At 44.0% G+C, this 22,227-nt stretch overlaps 2 protein-coding genes across 3 annotated transcripts; one reads left to right on the top strand and one right to left on the bottom strand.

Moving 5' to 3' along the window:
- Positions 1 to 9,981: 9,981 nt before the first annotated feature.
- On the top strand, positions 9,982 to 18,215 carry bcl6aa (BCL6A transcription repressor a). Of its 2 annotated transcripts, none has more exons than XM_076079127.1 (9): positions 9,982 to 10,051; positions 13,943 to 14,114; positions 14,211 to 14,432; positions 14,523 to 15,488; positions 15,712 to 15,893; positions 15,983 to 16,150; positions 16,244 to 16,374; positions 16,657 to 16,794; positions 16,888 to 18,215. In XM_076079127.1, exons 1-9 carry the CDS (start codon positions 9,997 to 9,999, stop codon positions 17,029 to 17,031), a joined length of 2,178 nt encoding a protein of 725 aa, XP_075935242.1. In that variant the 5' UTR covers positions 9,982 to 9,996; the 3' UTR covers positions 17,032 to 18,215. The 2 variants fall into 2 exon arrangements, with proteins under 2 accessions (XP_075935242.1, XP_075935241.1); XM_076079126.1 differs by lacking the exon at positions 9,982 to 10,051 and adding an exon at positions 11,619 to 11,686.
- Positions 18,216 to 19,367: 1,152 nt separating this feature from the next.
- smx5 lies at positions 19,368 to 21,542 on the bottom strand. The gene is made up of 5 exons (XM_076079128.1): positions 21,460 to 21,542; positions 21,172 to 21,239; positions 20,815 to 20,845; positions 20,644 to 20,703; positions 19,368 to 19,875 (listed from the first exon to the last, which is right to left on the bottom strand). Exons 1-5 carry the CDS (start codon positions 21,460 to 21,462, stop codon positions 19,750 to 19,752), a joined length of 288 nt encoding a protein of 95 aa, XP_075935243.1. The 5' UTR covers positions 21,463 to 21,542; the 3' UTR covers positions 19,368 to 19,749.
- Between the last annotated feature and the right edge of the window lie 685 nt (positions 21,543 to 22,227).

Here is a 22,227-nt window from a genome sequence, read left to right as displayed (position 1 = left end):
GCTAATGCAAAGCACGAGATTAGGCACTTGTGACCTTTATTGGAGCTGATAGCAGCCGCCGTGGGTACCGGGGAGCTCCATGTTGGCACAACAAAGGGCTCGTAGTGGAGCTAGATTACAGATCTACGCAATAGCAGGTAAGTGATAATGACAAGGAAGCATTATCCTCCTCTGATGTGATAATTACCTGCAGTCGACTGCCTCGCAAAGGTTATCGCGTGCATGGACGACCTGGAGACGCTTCAGGAAACTGCAGCGATGCATCCTTGTTTAAATGTGCTGTAAACCTGTGATGGTTATGTATGTTTTAGTTTTGTTTCTTACTTTTATAACATCATCTCTCTGCCTTGTTTATTTTTGTATTGTCTACATGGTTTCTGTTTTTACCATGTAAAGTGCCTTTGAGTGCCTTTTCAATCGCTATACAAATGAGATTTATTATAATTATTATTATTACTTAGATTAATGGATTAACGATCGATAAATTCAGGCTGCATCACTCACTGAGGGGCCACATTTTAATTCAATGTTTTTCCTCAGAATAAAGAAAAAAAAATTAAGTAGATTTTGAATTATTCTGCAAACAGTGCAGGGTCACTATTTTCAACTTCTAGACATTGTTTTTTTTGTTGATGTGAATTACTGCGAGGCATGCTGTAGAGACGAGGATGCTGTGAATCTTCTATTTCCAAGGGGGAAAAGGCCAAGCCAGAAATATGAAGTCTGTCTGGGCTTTTGAAAATAAATAAAAAGATAAATAAACACTTTCATGAAATCAAGTTTGCATCTAGAAATCCCCTTTTTAAATTGTATTTTTTATATGGTTGATCCCTCTTTTGTTAATTTGATGCGGGCCGAAATTACATCAGATGACAGCATTAATTCGACATCGTTATCAACATTTAAAAAAAATGAAAAAAGCGTTTGGCGCTGTTTGGCCCCCGGGGGCCGACGGCAGCAGAGCCTCTGTAACGGGATGATATGGATTACACCGACCTTGCCCCCCCCCCCTCCCACAATTCTTTACAGTCAAACACATACGATGGCGGCCGCGGCCGAATAAAACCCAAATATCCCTCTGATGATTAAGGTCACTCATACGCTGCTCTGTGGAATCCATCCTCTTATAAGCCCCGCAGAGCAGGAGACAGAGCGGGGGGGGGGGATGTCTCTATATTGTCATTTATCTACAGGTTCTTTCTGCCTCGGTGCCGTGGCTGCCGGTGACAGCAAGAGAGAGACAACACAGCAATCAAAGTTTTCTTTTTGTTGTTTACCCCTCTGAGGCGCTGTGACCTGTTGTTGGCTTTCATTTGTGTGTCAGTCCAGAGGTCTAAGCTTCTTCACGAGGAGTTTATCCCTGGATCACACAGATCCCAGGGCTCACCGGTCCCCCCGCCTCTCCATCCCAAGAGCACAGATTGTTAGGGGGCCGCATTATATATGATGGAGATGTGCTGGGCCTAATTTGGCTTTTTGGGCGGGATTGGCTGACTTTTAGTCCCACTCATCCAAATGGATTATTTCGAGGCTGCGACGAACATACTGTACAGATCTGTCATACACCCGTAAATGCACATATACTGAATAATATCTCATTACTCCCCCCCCCCCCCCCCCCTTTGCATTTGCTTCTTTACGTGTGAGTGCGCACCTATGATCTATGATGTGCACAGAGAGCACGCGTTGTATTCATTTCATCAACATCAGGTGTCGCGAGCGATTACATACTGATGCTCTTACATTACCACTATCGATTCACGGGCAGAAAAGTGCATGATCCCTGGTGACATTTTTTTTTCATTATTATAAACATGCAGCTCCACACTAATTATTTGATATTGTCGCCAAAAAAAACTGATATTAGCAGTTTTCCTCCCAAATGTTGCTTCCCTGTTTTCAGGATTTTCCTCCCTAATTTCCTCTGTGGCTGCCACATTGCTGACCTTCCTATTGGCTGTGCCAGGTTGAAGTGACAGCTGGTGTGATGTAATAAACCCCCCTACCCACCCACCCCCTTCCAGCAGGCAAGTTATAAAGAGCAATATCTAGTTCCATGGATTGAGATAAGCTTAGGTAGATTAATGCTCCAGGACACTGAAATGTTTGTTGTATGAAATCTCTGTTTATAAAACAATGTGTCATTGCCGTATATGAAAAAAGAGTCTAATCTGGCAGATGGCATGAGCTCCAAGAGTTCCTCCACATTAAAGGCACTGCTGGTCTATGGCTTGTGCTGCTGTGGCTTAATGGGATTTTAGACTCTTCGTTCAAATGAATTATATAGGAAAACTGGGATTATTTTACAGGCTGTTTAATCTCTTCTTCCTCTTTTTTTTCTCCCCCCCTCCACCGAGCATGCCCCACGGTTTTTAGCATTCGTGGAAAAGTGGAGCGCCTCAATCAATGAACGCTAGAGCGCAGGCGGCCTATCAGCTCAGAGAGCCGGAGATGCCCTGTGGACCCGGCTCGCTAACGTCGGAGCGTGCTCAGTCGACTTGACTCACTCCAGCCCCGCTGCCGTGCCCGCCTTTCCCACGAGCGCTCCCAATCCTGCTCAACGCTGACAGACATGAGGCTCCACCAGAGCTGCTCCGCCACCGCCAGATACAGACTCCGTGCCCTTTTGCACTGAAGGCACCACCCCCCACCCAGCTCTGGCTGCCAGTCGGGAGGAGGCGGCTCGGGCACCGGTTCAGACTCCGCATCCTGGAACGTCCAGCGACTTGTGTTGTGTCGATGCTCTGGATCTTAACATAGAAAAAGTTGACTGATCTCTGGCGCCGCTCACCGGGGAAGACTTTTGGTTCTGCAGAAGAGGCCCTCATCGCTTCCTGAACTGGGCTCACGGCTTTTTTAAGTTCAAGGCGTAGCGCTTCCTCTCGATTTCCCCACTACAGATCCCATCATGCCTCACTCCTTCCAGCAGAAAAAAGGTGAGACTTCTTTCTTCCATTCCTCAACACCTTCGCATCTCAAGTCCATCAATGCTGGCAAGATAAATGAATGTGGCGCATAATGACAAATCCTTGAATTAGATTGATATCAACATTTCGGAAACTTGACATACTTGACATGACATGTGATTTTGGATTTCGATATTTAAATGCACATATCCTAGAAATGCATCATTTGAGTATGTCAAGCACCACATCATATTGTGTCACTTGTGCACATTCTTTTGTACCACACGAGCAAACTGCATCCACAGGGTGAGTGACAGCTAAACCCATTCCTCCACACACAAAGGCCAGAGACACCGGCTCGCTCACCGCTGCGCTGAAACAAATCATTATAGTTTCACACGGGCTTTATGAGGGTCAGCTAATCTCAGACATCAAATCAATGCACTTGCTCGTTCACAACGTTATCGAGGGCTAGCGTGCATGCAAAGCAGCGCTCACAGGGGGGTCACGATAAAACAACTGACATCTGATAGGCAAATGGGAGTACCGCATGCAATAAACAATGTCCTCACAGGTTCATCAGTATGAAAAAAAAAACGTGTTCACCTCGACCAAGGGAAAGGATGTGAGTGATGTAAGGGACCTTTTTGATTGACATCTTTGCACAAAATGTTATGTTATGTACCACCGAAAGACTCCGTAAAACATTAATGCACAATAGAAAGCTTACCACGGTTAAATTAACACATAATTAGAAATGCCGGCGGTCCCGTGCACGCAGCGCACAAACTATGTCAAAGAGCAGCAGATATGAAGAGTTTCTGCGAGCGAGATGCAGAACAGAACAATTAAGCCAATGTGTCGAGCAGAGGAGGCGTCACTCTGCTGTCTGTGCATCGGCACTTCCACCTGGCATTTCCTGGGTCTTACTTTTATTGAAAGCACTGAGGGGATGCAGTGACTGTTGACTGTGATACATTAGTAGAAGTGAATCGTAACAAAATAAAATATATATATATATATATATATACACATATATTCTCATTTCTTCATTTCAAACGTGCGCAAATGCAGATTAATGAGGCCCGGTGGTTATGGGAGTTGATTTGTTTCTAGCAAACATAAAGAGTGGGAGGTTTTCCAGAATTTAGAGGGAGAGAAAGCACCGTCTGGCTTCATGAAATAAAGGCTGTGGGCGCTGACAAGCGAAAGAAGAAAATTCAATTAGAGATGATACATTTTAAGCAAAACTAACACAAATTATTCCGAAATTGGGGTAAAATAAAGTAGGGAGAAAGGGTATTTCTTTTTTTTATTTTTTTTTTTTTTCTTTTTTTTTTTTTTTTTTTTTAAATGATACTTTCTTTGTTTGCAAATTAACAATTTAAATATACTTGTGTGTTTGATGCATTATGCATATATTTTCTTTAATATTTCATTCAAATGTTTGAATGATCTCTTCCTGAATCCATGTCAGTACCCAGAGGTTTGTTTTTTGGTAAAGCAGTTGACTTGTGGGGCTTGATGGGATTGCTTTCATCCTCTCCAATCCCATGTTTCCATGTTGGATTTAAATCCATTTACTGCTTTGGCTGGATCAAACCCAAAAAAAAAAAGCTGACATGAGAATACACCTATACACTAATGGAGGATGTGAGCGCTTGATGATGATGATGATTATCTCTACAGAAATACACAGAGGGCTAATGCCAGATTCCTCTCGTTAGATGAAATCATGACAATCTCGAGCCCGTTTTTTGAAAACAGTCTCAGCAGCACTGGACTTGACCTCTCAAGTGTTTAAAAAGATGTGTAACAATGCTCTACCCAGAATCCCAATACATATTTTAGGACTATTCCAACGCAGCGGCCGGAGAGATGGAGAGAGCTGCAGGTGGCGGTTGTGCTACCAGACCTGCAGACCAGTATCAGCAGTTGCCACTATAGATGCAGGCTGCCACTTTGACCTGCCGGTGGGTGTCACAGAATTTGATGTAGTTGAAAGTGAAACTGGACCGGAGAGAAAAGGGACAAAATGGAGAGAGAGAGAAGCAGGAAGTAGAGAATCAACTGAGTGGAATGACTTTCTACCAACCCTGATGATGCTCTACTTCTATATTCCAGACTCATATAGTGCTCGTGAGTAATCAGTCCAGTGGATGCGGTCATACGAAACAAAGAAGTGAAACTGGTTTGGTGGCCTTTATAGTTGACGTTGCCGTAAACATGTTGACATTGGCAGATTCCACCTGTGCAGTGGAAATACAGAGGACATGTCCCCTGTATTGCCTAAACAGTGCAAATGAAGAGTTTATATGTGCTCCGCTTTGTTTTGTCACGTATTTGTACACGTCACACCCGCATCAGTGGCAATGTGAGACCCTTAAGATTACTGGGTGCCGTCTCTGTGAAAAAAAAAAAAAGGGTGACTGGTGACGAAGCAGGAAAAACACAGAGCGCTCCGTCCCAATCGTGTTCAATCACAGAGTGAAATGAATCAGTCTTTGAGCATCTGAGCAGACTATTGTACATAGATACAAGTGAGATAGACACGTATACTATTATAAGATTCATTAAATATAATCTCATGGTTTCATTGTTATGGTTAGCAATGACATTTAGCTCATCATTTCAACAGTTTCTCTGTTACTTTTAGATACTTGTATGAATTGTTTGTGTGAACTATTTTAGACTTAATTTTACATCGTTATTTCGACCAATTATTCATTTCTTTTGACGAACTATTTGAAATATTTACACTCATTGAAGGGACAGTTCACCCCCAAAACTAAAAACATATGTTTCCTCTTACCTGTAGTGCTATTCATCAATCTAGATTGTTTTGGTCTGAGTTTCCTAGTTCTGGAGACATCGGCCTTCTCTCCAGTATAATGGATCCATATGGAGCTTGGCTGGTGGTGCTCAAAGCGCCAATACAAAAAGTAATGTCTCTTTCCAGAAATCCTGACCCGGTTACTCAAGACAATCCACACACCTTGTTGTGAGCACTTTCATGGAGGAACTATTTTCTTTCAACCATAGCGCCTCTCACTGCAGCTAAGTATTTTTCGACTTTTGGGGTGAACTGTCCCTTTCAAATAGTTTGCTCAGAGAGTGTAAGTGCTTGAGAATCCCTGTCCCTTTAAAACCCGTATCCATTATTTGGGCTATACTATATCGTACCCCTGTCTGCTAATCACTGCTTACATGTGTAAGCAGGAGAAAGCTTGTTCCTGAAGCCAAAGAAAAAAAGTGCAGAAGGAGCCAACACACCTTCAGATCTACAGCCTGATACGAACTAATAGGTGTTGTGACAGCGCAGCAGGAAAAGGGGGGTTGATTCAGACGGACCATTCTTATTGGATCATTACTGAGGGTGGTGCAGAGAAATAAGACCCACTTGTTTACCGCTTGAGAGCTCCCCATCAGCGAGAGTGGAGACACCGAGCTGAACCCCTGGTACAGACGCATAACGTGGCTTTGAAAACCAATCAGTGCAGACGTTGTCCCAAAGTCCAACAAACCCCTTCCTCGTGTGCTCTCGGATCTCCTGCGTGTAATGAGGAGGACGGGGAAGATGTGTTACTTGTGCAGCTATCACATCTGCCTGTGCTCTTGTGGAAGTAACCCACCCATCATCCAGCAGATGGCACACTGGCGAGCGACCGTTTCTGGAATGCCTGGAAAATTCCACAGACTCCGGCGGGCTGCATTCCTGGCGGCCGCTCTCAGCTGGCCTTGAGAGAGTCCCGAATCTACATGCTTTGATTTCCACCAAATTGGAATTCTGGCCCACGAACGCGCCTCTAACCTCAGCGCGTACAGCCTGCACAAGCGAGCCGCCGAACTCAAGGTTATCCACACAGGCACGCTGCAGAAAGTTACTCCAAAGTTGTTGCTTTTTTTTTTTTACTTCTTTTTGACATAACTGATAAAGCAGAATAGGAAACAGGAAGCCTTTGCATGTCGTCATTGACCGCTGGAGCTGACCGCTCTGTTGCTGCTGCTTTACAACACATGCAGAACTTTCGAGTACACGATTAAAGCATTCAGAGAGAGGGAAACAACCTAAAGAGAGGGCATCGCCAAAATGTTCACACTTTACGCAATTCTATTAACAGCAGCACATGACTCCTGTTGGATGAGTGTCAACCTCTATTGTTCACTACTGCTGGTGATCGTCCTGTGTGTGCTGAAGGAGAGACACTACAGGTTTACACCGTGAAACTTCCCCGGCTGTTTACTTACATTTAGACAATTGCTTTTTGTATTACACGTTTTCTGAAATGGTGTGTTTATACATGCAAATGAGGAAGAATCTCATTAAATATGCATGCTGCTGAATACATTTCCAGAGCAGAAATCTGCACATCGGATGAAACCAGGTTCAAATTTCTTGTTTCATTTTCTCGACATCTTAGAGTCGAAGGTTTTTATAGAGGGGAATTTGGACGTCTCTTTGTGTCACATCAATCAGAAAATAATGTCAACTGCCATTAAAAAACAAAACAATTTTAGCCATATTTTTAGGAATAAAATGTTAAAGTAAAGTTTGATGTATGTAAGATGAAGACATTACAGGCGAATATGGTAAAAATGTCACTAACAGATATCACTTTGAAACTTTCCCAGTTGATTACTTACATTAAGAGAATTTATTTTTGTAATACAAGTTTTCTGAAAAGTTATGTTTAAATGTATAAATGAGGCATTATTATATGTTAACTTTTTGGTGAATTTAGAAGAAATCCGACGCAAACATACAAAGCAGTAAAATAAACACCTGAATGTGTATTTTGGATGTTTTATTTCCACTAGTCTGGAAGAAGACGTGTCATGGAAGCAAAATAGCCCAAAATCTCTAAATTGACCAGTGCATGTAAAAAGATGTCTTTGCCTGTCGTGGCTCGCCTTAACCCCGTCAAGTGGGATGAAAGCCATCTTTCAACCCTGCAGTGTGTCAGTGCACAGACACACAGCCGCTTTGTTGCAAAACACATGATTTCATGTCAGAGTCGAACTTGCCAGTTTGCCTGTTAATTAAAAAAGAGAAGAAAAGCAAGAGGCAAGCTTCCAAGTAAAGTGCACTCATCATTACCTGCTCTGAGAAATCTTTTGATGTGGCATCAGTGAATTCTTCACTGCGTCTATTTATTATTACACATTGTGTTCTTTAACTGACGTTATAAATTATGCATGTCACTTGTCTTCTGCACAAATAGACGATGCATAAATACATACAATAAGACGGAGGAACACATCTTTTCTTAAACAGACGTACAGCCTTTCCATAGATTTCTTTTAGCCGTGTAGACCTGCAGTGGGGAAAGGTGTTTGACAAAGTGAGACTTTGTTGTGGACAAAAGGAGAAGAAAAATGCTTTTGGGATGCACGGAGTTACAAAAAAAAGAAAAAAGAAAAAAGTAAGTGAAACTTAACAATACAAGAAGAAAATTCTTTTAAAGAAAGGGAACTAAAAAAGACCTCTGTAGCTAACAGCATTATCTGTTTGGTGTTACAGCGCGGTTGCATCATGCCTCTCAGAACAAAACTCCACACTCACATCTTTGCTGACAATGAACACTGAAGTTGGCAGAAATTTGCTGTGAAACGAGACAAAAGTGTGCAGTTTATGAAGAAGAAAAAAGAAGAAAAAAGAGTGAGGCAACCTCCGGGCCTCGGGGCTTTTGTCAGTGGGCATTTTCTATTCAATGACCCATCGTGCACCGAGTGTAGGCAATGATACGGCTTTAGAGATGTCTTCACACTCTATCAGGCTCCTTTTTTAAATGTGCAGCTGGTGCTTGGATCACTGTCACAACCTGCTTTGGCTGGGATTGTCCCTGATCGGCGACCCTGTAACATCATGACCCGCTGGTTAATCATGCGGCCTGTTCATAATGGGGAAATGTGCCGATCACTTTAGACGGACCGATATCGATCAGCTGCCCTGCGCTCTTCCCCTGTCCTCTCCGTAAGTGGGTCATTTATTTAGATTTTTTTTTTTTAGCTAGTAATCGGTTGAGTAAAAGTTTGCCAAGGATTTGCGGTAATTATCTCATCCTTCTATAGCCGGGCACAGCATGGGGCCTCGGTTAAATTACACATCTCTCTCTCAACTCTACGGCCGTGCATTATGCATAACCGCGCCAGAGCCGCCTTAAACATCCCCCAAGTGGATTGGAATAAAGTTGACGCTGCTCTTTGTTTGGAGCTCAACGCAGTCTTTATTTGGCAGTGCTGAATCGGAGGGTTGCTGTGAAAGTGCGCGTCTTAATTATTTTGGAGACTTTTTTTTTTTTCTTTCTCTCCTCTCCTCCCAATGGTTTGTAAACACCTGGAGTGTTTTTTTGTTTTTTTTGTGGGATGCCGGATCCAGTTGTGCGGATGCTCGGGCGATCCGCGGGGAGACAATGTGGGTTACATTACAGAGGAGTGTGGCGTCATGTGAAGGGTTAAATAAAAAGTGAAACAAGGGCTGTGTTACACAGTGTGGTGTGTGATGGTGACAGGCTGCTCAAATGTCCCTGATCAAACTTCATATCACTAATATAATGTAATGACAAGTATATATTTTAGATTATTTTTTTAAATCTCTCTCAAAAACAGGAACATCTCCAGATTGATTAGGAGGGAAATAATTGAACACAAATATTTTCAGTTATAACTTCTGCATTCTTGTTCATCAAAACAAAACTATGCGTTCAAGAGAGACATAATCCTCAAAGACCTGATCCAATAAATAACGATCAATATGTGTGGAGGTGTTAAAGGTCCCATTGTGGATGTTTACCAAAAAATAAAGAAAATCGAATACAGATGACAAGGCTGATCTTAACATGACATGAATATCAACCTAATCATTACAATATTTCATTGATATAGTGCCATTGGAGCATTTAATTCCAACCAGAGTTCCTGTGTGTTATTTTTGCAACATTACAACAAAGATAAATGGAGAGTTAGAAGAGTGTGTACTTCCGCTGTTGTGCTGTACACCAATATATCTTCTAATGACTTGTGTAAACTTTGTCTTTGTCGTGTGCCACCAGCTCAGCAAATGCTCCTTCTGTGCCAAGGGGTGAGCGGGATGAGAAAAGACGGGGAGTCCGTGGTCTGGAATCACCACAAGCAAAGTTTCCAAGGTGAGTCACCGACAGTGAACCCTTGCCCACAAACTCCTGAAATGAATGCAGCTATTCAGATGCTGTCAAGCAGTGCACGTCCCCCTAACCAGGCATCACAAACCGTCTATGAAAAAGATACGCATATTCACAGCAGTTCTCATTTACACGCAGGGAAGAAAGAAAACTACACGGTTCCACTTCTCTTCTGTGCCAAAAAAAAAAGCCTGGCTGGTGAGACTGTTCTAACTAAAAGAGCATGAAGTAACACTAGTAAGCTGAAAGAATACTGTTCATTCTCAACCAACTCTGAGAAATGATGTAACAGGGAGTACACATGCCTTAAATGAAATGGTAAGGAGGGAGTCAAAAATTCACAGCAATGCATTCAATTATTTTTCCAGGAAACTTCCCCTTTGTATTTCAATGAGCAATGTATTTTGTTGTTAAGTGTGCACAGCATCTGACATGGACAATTACACAGGCACCCTCATCTTCCACTATCAAAAGCAAAGTCCACATAACAAGAGGCTGACTTCTGTCTAAACTGTGCCAAGTGGGTGACAAAGGCACGTGATAATATAGCACCAAGACCATCCATCATGGCATTTTAAACATTAATAACCTGAAATCAAACCCACATGCCTGATTCTAAATTATAACCAGGGCTAGACTGCAGGCTACACATCCTTGGCTCATGTCGTGTTTTTAGATTGGTGATGTGCTCGCTTTCATGCAACAAGTTTCCCATAATCATGAAGTTATTAACAGACAGCAGATCGCACCTACAATTAGTCCAAATCTTAGTGTCATCTACTGTACGAAAAAACACCGTCGCTTTAACACAACAGCGCTCATAAAGCTAATGTATTAAACCGTTATGTGCGCAGATGAGACGATCAAACTGGACCTGACAAGTACCGATCCCACCACGCACTACATCAACCGAAGCACCACAACCGCTTCACAATCACATCCACACACGCTCAGATGCCTGACAATAATACATCTATAAGGCTTTCCTTTTGCAACAAACCCCCAATGGTGATTCGCAGTATTCTCCATCTATGAAGTCAGCATACCTGCAGGAAATCTGGCTACCAAAAAAAAAAAAAAGGAACAGCTCGAGCTGTCACAGCGACCTGTCCGCGTGTGCCTAATTAAGATGTCGGTCTGTGTGCTGTAGGCTACATGTAGGGTCGGTGTGTTCAATGCGACGAAACGGCAACGAGACGACACATTGCTTAAATCACGGAATATAAATTAGTTCTCAGTATTTCGGGGGCTGGGTTTAAGGAACTCGTGACGTCGCAGGCTCTACGTCCTGTGACTGTGGATTCAACCAAAAGCAGCGGGGGTGTTGGATCACTGTTAAACAATTTCCTGCAATATTTTTACAAAATAATTCACATTTGTGTGCATTTAAACGCTGGATTTAAGCCGTGTTTTCTGTATAAACCGCTGTGCGCAAAACGCGTTAGGATAACACCTTTGGAAAAGAGTCGTTTTCACGGCGAGGGAAAAAAACGTCACACCCCTGCCACGGGAAAGTGGTACGGTCTCGGGCTCAAATTCCGAGAATTGAGCTCGTCTGATTCTTAGAACTGGGGTTCTTAGAAGTGGTGATGCAAGAAGTTTCTAGGAAAGCGCTACCAGGTGATTTTTTAAATTCCTTTTTGCCTCTAATTTGGCGCGAAGTTGTTATCTACTGTGTCTGCTGATGTTTTAGACAGAGCTATTTGTCCGTTTGTGCTGTTTGAGTGTTTGTGTGTGTGAGACTGGTGTCTGCTGGCAGTTTAAACAGTGCAGAGTCGAAACTCTGAAGTGGCTCCCGCAGTGACAGCCAGCGCGCGGCTCTCTTGACAGATCATCTGCCTCGCGCTGCGCTGCCGCGTTTGAACCAGCGGGACGGACAGCAGCCTGCCTCCGCGCGCTGTAGCTTCTCCATGCCGCACTGACCAGAGTCATGTTGTGAAGCTGTAATAACGCTCGCTTTACGAACGTTACACCGAGGGGGGGAATTATGATTTTGAGCGGTGTAAAGGCTGCCCAGAGCCCGCGTACACGGCTCTCGTGCGGACAGAGGTGTCGGTGTGAGGGCAGCACTCTGCTTGTAAACGCGCTCTGATTATAATGCTACTTTGTACGTTCAAGTGTCAACACAGCCGTGTGGAGGCGGCGGCTCGCGCGCGCTGTCAGACAAACTTTGCTGGCAGCATGGCAGCCTCGGGTTCAGGATGTATTTGTTACTTCGCGGTCGCTCCGACGCTAATTTGCTCCAATGGAGCGCAAAAAGGGCTGCGGCGAACAAGCCCCTCTGTTACCATACATTTGTGCCGGAAACATCAGCGTAGATGTGTTAGTGTGTGTGCGTGCGTGTGTGTTTTTTCCACGGTAGAGGCTTCAAGATACCTCGTCGCACCAAGTTGCGTTTCCACCGTGACACCGCGCTGCGTGATAAGCTCGACCTCCTGACTACACCAAGTTGAGCTGTTTGTTCAGAGATGCGCTCAGAGTTGGCTTCATGCAAAGTGGTATTTCTGTCACGGAGAGTTTCGGTTAAACAGTGTTCACGCGCAGGAACAGGTCCAATCAGAGCGTGTTTAGGTCCATGAAATGTAGTAAAATCAGAGATGGAATGAAGACCCGCTATTCGGGCTAACAGAAATACGCGTGCTGTCATTTTGATGAGCAAAACTGTGATGGGGCAGATTGAAGTTAAAGCTAAACTTAATCACTTAACAATTCATCTGAAACCGCAATTGTTTCTGAAACAATAACTGCTTGTTTGACCCCAACTTGGAGGTGATAAATCACCACCTTTTTTTGATCAGAGTATATCGGTATATTTAGGCTGTTCTCTGCTTCTATTTTCGGACGTGTCCAGTTACAGACTTCACATCCACTTGAAAATAGCGTCATAAATCCTCGCGCGCGTGTTATAAAGTCAATTCCGCCCAGAGTTAGTTAAATAATAGTTTTCACCCGCTTCAAAGTAATTGACCTAGAAAGGCACTACAGCACAAACAGAATGAGGGAGCAGTGAGCGCTGCTGGGCTTCACAACAACACGCTGTCACAGGGTCTGATCAACAGGGAAACATTGCTCATAGGCTCCAACCAGCAGTTTATAGGAGACGTTCAATCGAGGACATCCTGCGGTTTAAATTAACATTCATAGTTTGGGTGTTATTTGTGTGGCTAAAAAGTTTTGAGTAATAAGTGAGCTGCTTGTTGAAACTGTTTTCCTGCTTTTATCGGCTGGTTCACAGTGAGCCGAGTTAAACCCGACCCCGCCGCGCTGAAGCCAAAGAGACTCAACTTTTCTCCTGTTAGACTGAATTCAGAGAAATCAGTGGACAGAGCGAGTTGATGCTCCTTCTGATGCGCGATCAATAAAACCGCCAAATAATGGGTTTTAAAAACGAACACAGGTCATCTAATGGCGTTTTTAAAAAAAAATTAATTAAATTCTCTATTTCCGAGAAATTATAAAAAAAATACCGTTATTACAAGATTATATCATGCATCCTTTAGTCTGCTCCAGTCTGTTTAGAATACGATAGAAATGTCGTTCATCTTCATTTGTTGTATTGACTTGACAACCGGTGGTCTAGAAGGAGAGACAGTGAGGGGGAGACAAATGATTCCAAAAGGTTGAAATTTAAATGTCTAGACGGTGTTTATTTAATAAATGGCGCCGCCTTCTGGAGGACCGGCGGTATCTGTTTGTAAGTCTGCCACACTGATGAAGACATTGTGAGGTTCAATCATAAATTGAGCCAAATGGATTCACTTAAAGATCACCTGTACCACCGCAGTGGTACACAGGGGTGGATTGTGGCGTTGACTCGCCAGGGCACTTTTTTTTTTTTTTTTTTGTGAAATAATCTTTTTATTTGTTATTTTGCAGAATTTGACAAAATGGCTTGCGCAGCAGACAGCTGCATACAGTTCACACGCCATGCAAGTGATGTCCTGCTCAACCTGAACCGGCTGCGTAGCAGAGATATTCTCACCGACGTCACCATCTTGGTTAACAGGCAGCAGTTTCGTGCACACAAGACGGTTCTCATGGCTTGCAGGTGCGTGTTATTCCGTTTAACGTGAGACAATTTGTCCTCCTGCAGTTTAGAGATGAAGTGACTGATCTTTGTTTCTTTACTTTTACGTGGCTGCAGTGGGCTGTTTTACAGCATCTTCACCGACTCCCACAAGTGCAACCTAAACGCCATCAGTCTGGACCCAAAGGTGGACCCAGAGGGCTTCGCCATCCTGCTGGAGTTCATGTACACCTCCCGCCTCACGCTAAAGGAGAGTCTGATCATGGCCATCATGAACACGGCCATCTACCTGCAGATGGACCATGTCGTGGACACCTGCCACAGATTCATCAAGTCCAGGTAGGCAAAATAAGCTTCCGTTGCACCAGTCAAATTCACCGTTATCAGCATTTGACGTGTTTTTTTTCACCCTTCTCATTCTTTCCACAGTGATCCGTCACTTAAGCTGCCCAGAGACGAGTTCTTGGTCAGTCCCTTGGTCTTACCTCAGGATGTCCATGCTTACCGGCCCCACGATGTTGTCGACAGTTTGCACAGCCGCGTGGCTCCGTTCAGGGATGGGAGGCCCTACGGCTCAAACATGTTCAACGGGGTCGGCACCCCCAGCAACTACCATCTCTATGGGCAGTTTCCCATGCCAGGATTCCCTTTCCCTCTCTGCAAGCTGGCCGACGCCAAAAACGCTTTTGCCGACCTCTCTAAGAGCGGCATCCACCACAAGCACTGTTCTCCGCATGAGAGCGCCAACATCATCCGGGCGGAATACACCAGGGCGGTTGGCGCCGGCTCCTCTGGCACCATTCACTCCACCACCTACGCTTCCAGGGAGCTAGGGAGGCACGACGAGATGCGGAGAGAGAGCCACGAGGGGGTCGGCCAGTCCATCGCTCTTGGCACAAGGAAGCGCGCATTTCCCGCGTTGACCCTGGAGCACCAGAGAGACTCGGGAAAGGATCACGCCCCCCAGGGGGAGGAGGACCTGATCCATCACCACTACCCGCTGGGGATCTCCTCCGCTGGACGCAAGGGCCTCATGAGCAGCCCGCAGAGCCCCCTCAAATCAGACTGCCAGCCCAACTCCCCGACGGAGTCGAGCAGCAGCAAGAATGCTGGCCTCTCCCAAGCCGGCAGTGTGCAGGCTCCGCAAGGCACGCAGGAGCCCAAGTCCCGCAACTGGAAGAAGTACAAGTTCATCGTGCTGAATCAGAGCGCGAAGGAAGAGGAGGCGGGGCTGCGGGACCCCGGGCTCCGTTCACCTCAGCACCTTGGCCTGCAGCCCTACCTCCAACCCAGCGACTCGGAGAACCTCGACCCGCAAGCCACAAGCAAGAGCAGCGATCACAGCGAGGACCTACCCGTTCCCCAGGCTAGTCGTCTCAACAACATCATCAACGGGTGAGAGTCCCCCCCCCCCCCCCCCCCAAGTACATAACGGCATATTTTTGGCTTCAGTGCAACTAAAGTAAAAATAAAGATTTTAGGAGGAAGGAAGTTTTTTTTTATTCTTTTGTTTTCTATAATCCAGGATAATTTTAGGAATTTAATTTGGAATTACATGTGATTATAAATATTTGTTTACGTTTGACTTGAAGTATGCGTTGTGTTATTTTGGTTCCAGTGCACTGGAGGGTTCACTGAGGAACGGTGACTGCCCCCCTCCACACTACCTGAGCCGGCTGAACTGCTCGTCCTGCGGCACGCCGTCCCCGCAGCACTCAGAGGTCTGTCCCAAGACCCCCCGGTCCCGCCTAGCGGAGGACATGGCGGAGCTGCACTCGGAATACTCTGACTCCAGTTGCGGTGAGTTTGGTCGGCGGATATTAAAAGACAAATTGATTCTGCGTTACTCGGGACTAGAGGTTCACCGTTTTTTCCTCTCTCCCGGACAGAAAACGGTACATTCTTCTGCAGTGAATGTGACTCCAAGTTTGCCGAGGACGAGGCGCTGAAGCAGCACATGCTCCAAGTGCACAGCGACAAGCCATACAAGTGCGACCGCTGCCAGGCTGCTTTCCGCTACAAGGGCAACCTCGCCAGCCACAAGACCGTCCACACGGGTACATGGAAGAGTCATCTACCGTCCTGTCCAGTCTCCGCTCCTTTCGCTGCTGGATTTTAACACTTTTCTTTTTCTCCAATTTGCTTTACAGGAGAGAAGCCGTATCGCTGTAACATCTGTGGTGCTCAGTTTAACAGACCAGCTAACCTCAAGACTCACACTCGCATCCACTCAGGAGAGAAGCCATACAAATGTGAGACGTGTGGAGCTCGTTTTGTACAGGTAATAATACCCCTCCATAGTTTAAAAACGTTCTATTGCATGGGCCAATTGCGCGAATACTCCTCTCTGAACTGTAACTATTGGTGTGTGTGTGTGTGTGTGTGCGTAGTCATTTTCAGCTTTACAGAACTACCCATAATTACAAAGAACATCCTTAAGGGGGTTTTGGCTTTTATACAATGGATACCAATCTGCTGTCTGAGGTGTCTCGTCAGTGTGTCTGCGTAAAAAGAACTCCTCGCCTGATGAGTTTGCATCGGTGTGTTTTGTTTCGACACTCAGGTTGCTCATCTGCGCGCCCACGTGTTGATCCACACGGGTGAGAAGCCATATCCGTGCGAGATCTGCGGAACGCGCTTCCGTCACCTGCAGACGTTGAAGAGCCACCTGCGCATCCACACCGGAGAGAAGCCCTACCATGTAGGTTGACCCGCTGTTTTCCACTTCACGCAAAAAAAACGAAATCACACAATGGCAACATTTTAAATAACGCCGCGCCGCTTTCCTTTTCAGTGTGAGAAATGCAACTTGCACTTCCGCCACAAGAGTCAGCTGCGGCTGCATCTCCGGCAGAAGCACGGCGCCATCACCAACACCAAGGTCCAGTACCGCATGACGACGGCGGACATGCCCACTGACTTGACGAAGGCGTGCTGAGCCGGAGGGAGGGGACTGTTTCAACAGGCGGCAATCTTGACCTTGGCATTTAAAAGACCCAAACTTGTACAATCATCCAAAATTGTAGTGCCACACTGTGTTCATTAGACAAATAAATTGGCTGTGTACGCCATTCTAAACGGGTTTCCACTACATGTGAACGTAGAGCCACTTGGGGCGTCTTAGTCACTTTATTGTTTCTATATAGATATAAATATATATATATGTGTATGTTGGGAGTGTTTCTAAGCTTTGAAGGTACCTAAATAAAGCTTTATTTTGTTGAGGAAGGAATGTAAACAGTTTTTTTGAAAATACAGTATTTTGTATCAGAGAACTTACTTTTCTGAAAGTATTGAAAATTTTGATCGACGGGTGGTACATATATTTTGAGATTCCCAGATTTGCGGCCCCACAGAGTTGTCTACACGTTTTTTTACGTAGATGTACGTACATGTTGCACCATGTCAAGTTGCCATTTTCATGTGAAGAGGTGGGGGAGAAAAAAAACACATTGTAATTGGATTTAGTTGAAAACATATCAGATGACTGCTGCTGTCTGATGAGGTTATGCATGAGGTACTCTCTTACCGTTGTCGGCGCACATGAAGTGGGCAAACGGCATAAATATTGTGACATATTGTGTAATTATATCTGTGGGATTGCTCTCTGCTGGCGGAGCCAATCCAAGTGTTGAAATGCATTTCGAGGCTTTATGACCAAGAAAATATTTTGCTTTGTGTGTATTTGTATAGATGTGACTTGTTTTTGTTTATTTTCCATAAGTGAAGGTTTACAGTTTTGCTCATTGTTCTAGATCCTACAGTAAAGTCGTGTGTTTTTTGTTTTGTTTGTACATGCACTGTGTATTCAATGTGCCTTTCTCTATGCTGTCTGAATCCTTCCCCCATTCAGCCCAGCTCTATTTAAAAAGGTACAACTCATGGACACCACTTGTCCTAATACCCCTCTCACCCCCCCCCTCCCCCGTGTGTGTGTGTGTGTGTGTATATATTTTTAAATGCTTGTCACCGACCTGAAAACATGCAAAAATCATTGTAAATCTTCAGGACTTGTTTTTTGGATTGGGCTTTTTTAAAAAAAGAAAAGAAAAAAAAACTGCATTAAAGTTATTGTACAATGTTTTAGATGTATGAATGTAAAATAAAGGTATTGGATTTCTATGTATTAACACCAGACTGCGTTTGTCACAACAAAATGGTAAAAGACGCCGGATATACGGGCGCACAGTTTTAACATGTTTCCAGAAATATTGCTAGAAGGCTAAAATTAAAACCAGAGGACATAACTTGCATACATAACTCTGAAATAAACAGTTGAACTGCAGGCACGTTTAACCGTTACAGGTCACAGGATCATCATTTGAGGCTTCATCTTATTGTCGCCACAAAAGTATTTGGTTGCAAAAGCGATGTTCTGCCGAAACAGATCGATTCCTCCTGATGTTGACCGAAGCTGAATCCCAGCGAAGGACTGCATCACGCCACCTTTAAAAAAATCTGTCACATACTCATCTCTCCGCTTCTAAAACGTGCTGCAAATACGGCAGCGACGGGGAGGAAGAAAAGACACCCAGTTACCCCTCTACTTTACGGTTAACACCAAGGCTTTTTACACTTTCTGCTCTTATGAACTGTACCGACAATCCTCAAAACCCCGGAAAAAAAAAGGGTCACAGCCTACTGACGATCCAGCCACCACACCAATCATTAGTTAGATAAACATTAAAGCACACAGACGCAAAAAGCCACACAGTTGATGTAAAACAGTGAGAGGCTCATGAAGCCAGAGAACTGAGTCAGTTACACATAAATATGCTTCTAAAGTTTGCTGACACTATCCACTGGTCAGACCAGACCAAGTGAGGCCGTCTATTGAACTGAGCAGGAATGTTGCCGATGATTTTGACTTTTGGTTTGTACGCTGAGGAACGTTATTTCTTCTTTCAAAAGTTAAAACGTCTCGCTGTAAGTGATCCAGGTGGGAAACTGTAATTTCTCCAACATAGAGCAGAAAGGTGGGATGAAGCACAACAGCTGAGAAGACGACACACTAGTTGTGCTTATAGCGATTTGCAGGATTGAACCAGTGGTTGTATTAATGGACCAGAGGACGCTTTATGACACGCCGTCACGCTCAGTTTTTCCGGATTTGGATAATTACAGCACATTGAGGCCGTGGGATTTTGATTTCCCATAAAAACTGTTTATAAAATAACTTCCTTCCGTGATCACAGTTTGTGGCAATGAAGCTTTTTTTTACAGTTTCTCAAATAATTTAAAAACATCCCTATAAATAACAACATGATCAACATGTAAATAAAATAGCGTTTTTATTTTGAAGTGGCATAAAAAACAAAAGAAAGTCATAATTTTTTAAAGGTAAGCAACAGCGCTTGTTTTACGCAACAGAAACACTACAACAGATCTTTACCGGGCTCAAAAAATGTAATTTAGTTCTATTTCTTTCATACTAAATAAAAAGGGCAGTCTCAAATGAAGCCTTCCAGACGGCTTTCCAATAATTCAGGAATGCAATGGAGTTCCCTGTGAAAGCACAAGAACATGACCAATACCGCTTAAATCACAAGAGCTGCACAAACCGTATCATCCTGAATGTAACTAAAAACGATATCATAATTCACGGTCACAAAAATCCCCCCCCCGCCCAGCCCCACCCCCCCGTCCTTCAGGTCAATCACTGCTTCTGCTGCATCGCTTCTTTTCGCGCAGCGTCCTGCAGGAGCTGAGTGTCCACCTCATCCGCGGGCAGCTGAACGTACCGGACCACCGATCCACGGATGAAACAGTTTTTCACGGACAGCTGGGGCAAATTGAAACAAGACAATGTGGAGTTTCAAGAGAAATCATCATTCAGAGCGGCGGAGGACACAGATGCAGAATCTGTCCGAATTATATTCTATTAGATGTTGCATAGCGATGTGTTTTCAATCATCCCGCCCCCCCCTGGTTCTGGTGTTAAAAATGTCCGCTTAATAATAAAAATATAAACTGCGTTAACGTGCGATAAAATAATTGTCGGCGTTAATTAATTAATGAGTTAACTTGCCCAGCACTAATTAAAACAAGTGCTGACACTTGTTGCCACAAACTCAGCTTGCAACATATATTGTAATATATACATTTCTTTTGCATGGATTACATATTCCATACATAAAAGGAGCTACATGCAAGTCTGAAAACTTCCACTGGATCCTCGCATGCCCCTTTTTGAGGACTCGCATCACACACATACACGTGTGTGTGTGTATGTGCACGTACATGTATTTGGGATTTAAGAAAATCCTTTGTCCGTAGCAGTGTTTTACAGCTGAGGGCTCTGAGACCCCAAACAGAGGATTCTCTTCAGACTTCTGAAACGCCCTCTCTTTAAAATCGTGTTTAAAAGAAATTCTCACAAAAGTCACGAAGCCTCAAGGCAATTAAACAATGTTACGTTTGTTTTTTTGGCGAGCTGTTAAACGGGGCCGGGATATTCTAGATCTGAAACAGAACATTCAGGGTTTATATAGACGTGTCCTAAAAGAAGAAGTGACACTGGATGATGAGGTGCCAGACAACCAAGACTCACCATGTGTGGATATTTCTCTGGATCAGTGACACTGATGTCTGTGAGCTTAATGTTCAGGTACTGAAACACACATGTGAAAAGATCAGAAGTCATTAGTGGGCAGTCAGATAGTAAATGTAACAGCTGAAAGGCTTTGATTCAAAGTGAGGGAAATTAATCGTGATTTCTAACCTGGTCAACAGAATGAAGCGTTCCGCAGATGCTGAAGAGAGAGAAGTCAGTATTAAAATGACTGCAGGCATCTTTACATCAGACATGTATGTGAACAAAGTGGAGGTGAACGAATCACTGGTCTCAACATGCAGGTGGTGGACAAAATAACAATACCACCTTGTACTATAATACATTACAATGCATAACAACTCCACTGCATTTAACTGAATGATGTTTCGATTATTTTGTACTCTCCTCACACAACATTAATCCAAAGCGTGCATTTTTGAGCGAACCATTCTTGTGACTGTAGCTAACGTGAAATAATGGCGGCTAAATCAAATAGTGTTAAAAAGTTACCCGACAAATACTAACCTCAAGTCGTTTTTGAGCTCCACCACCACATCCTTCCCCACCAGCGACTTGAAAAACGAGTAGAAAAGCTAAAAAAAAAATTAAAAAAAAACACACAACGACATGACAACGTTAATGTTAGCATCGGGCTAAATGTCGAGCACGATACCGGTTTGCAGACAGCCAGCAAACTAAACCGCATGAGGATGTATAGTGAGCTGTGAGTACTTGAACGCCTCACTGACTCTTCAAATAAGTCATTTAATGTCAACTGAAAACAAATTCAGATCTTGAAAATTGAGTTCTTACCATTATTGCTGCTGGTTTGTTACGGTCGTGCGTCTAGTATTGATGACGTGTTATTGCTGCGACGGATCGTGGTGCAACTACTGACCAATACCACACCAGGGCGCCAGAGGTGCGCTCAGTGTTAACGAGTGTGAAAACACATTGAACTGTGGACCCTGAGACCATAAAGCGTTATAGCATCGCCGTGAAGTAAAAAACATGGATCATAGTGTCTCAGTGAATCAGTGGAATAATCTTAAGTGTTTATCAGGTCTGCTCGTACTACACATGTAGACACTTGCTGGGCTTTTCAGCAAGTTTCTTGATGGGTCCTGAGAGACAGGATCTAAAACTATAAAGGCCTTTGCACCCTCCATGACTTACTATTATGGTGTTTTGCAAACTTTTTGGCATGTTACCCCTTGAAATTAGGCATTGTCTGCTTGGAACCCATCGTGAATGGTTACATATACCTATAACTCAGACCACAAAGTAACTCAGTGTGTTGTATAGGTCTTAAGAGGTGGAATGTTCCAGTAATTCTCGAGACAAACAGTAATGCTGTAAAAAATGTCTGTAGCAAATGCAAATGTCCTCTTTTCGTCTCACGATCCCTGAAATGTATCTTTTTACTGACCCCTTGGAGGGTCCCTACTCCCAAATTGGGAACCACTAAACTAAATGATTCAAATGTGCCCAGCATAACCCCCTTAGTTGTTTGGAGGTGTAATGATTGGACTAAGAATGCAAAATATATCTAATAGTCATAGTAATTTGATTCAACTTAAA

The sequence above is a fragment of the Anarhichas minor genome, unplaced genomic scaffold (assembly GCF_050575085.1).
Source record: "Anarhichas minor isolate MPS153535 unplaced genomic scaffold, ASM5057508v1 ptg000071l, whole genome shotgun sequence".
In the NCBI taxonomy this organism is placed as follows: Eukaryota; Metazoa; Chordata; class Actinopteri; order Perciformes; family Anarhichadidae; genus Anarhichas; species Anarhichas minor.
The sequence above is the reverse complement of the archived record's forward strand: the minus strand, read 5'-3'. Positions and strand labels throughout refer to the sequence as shown.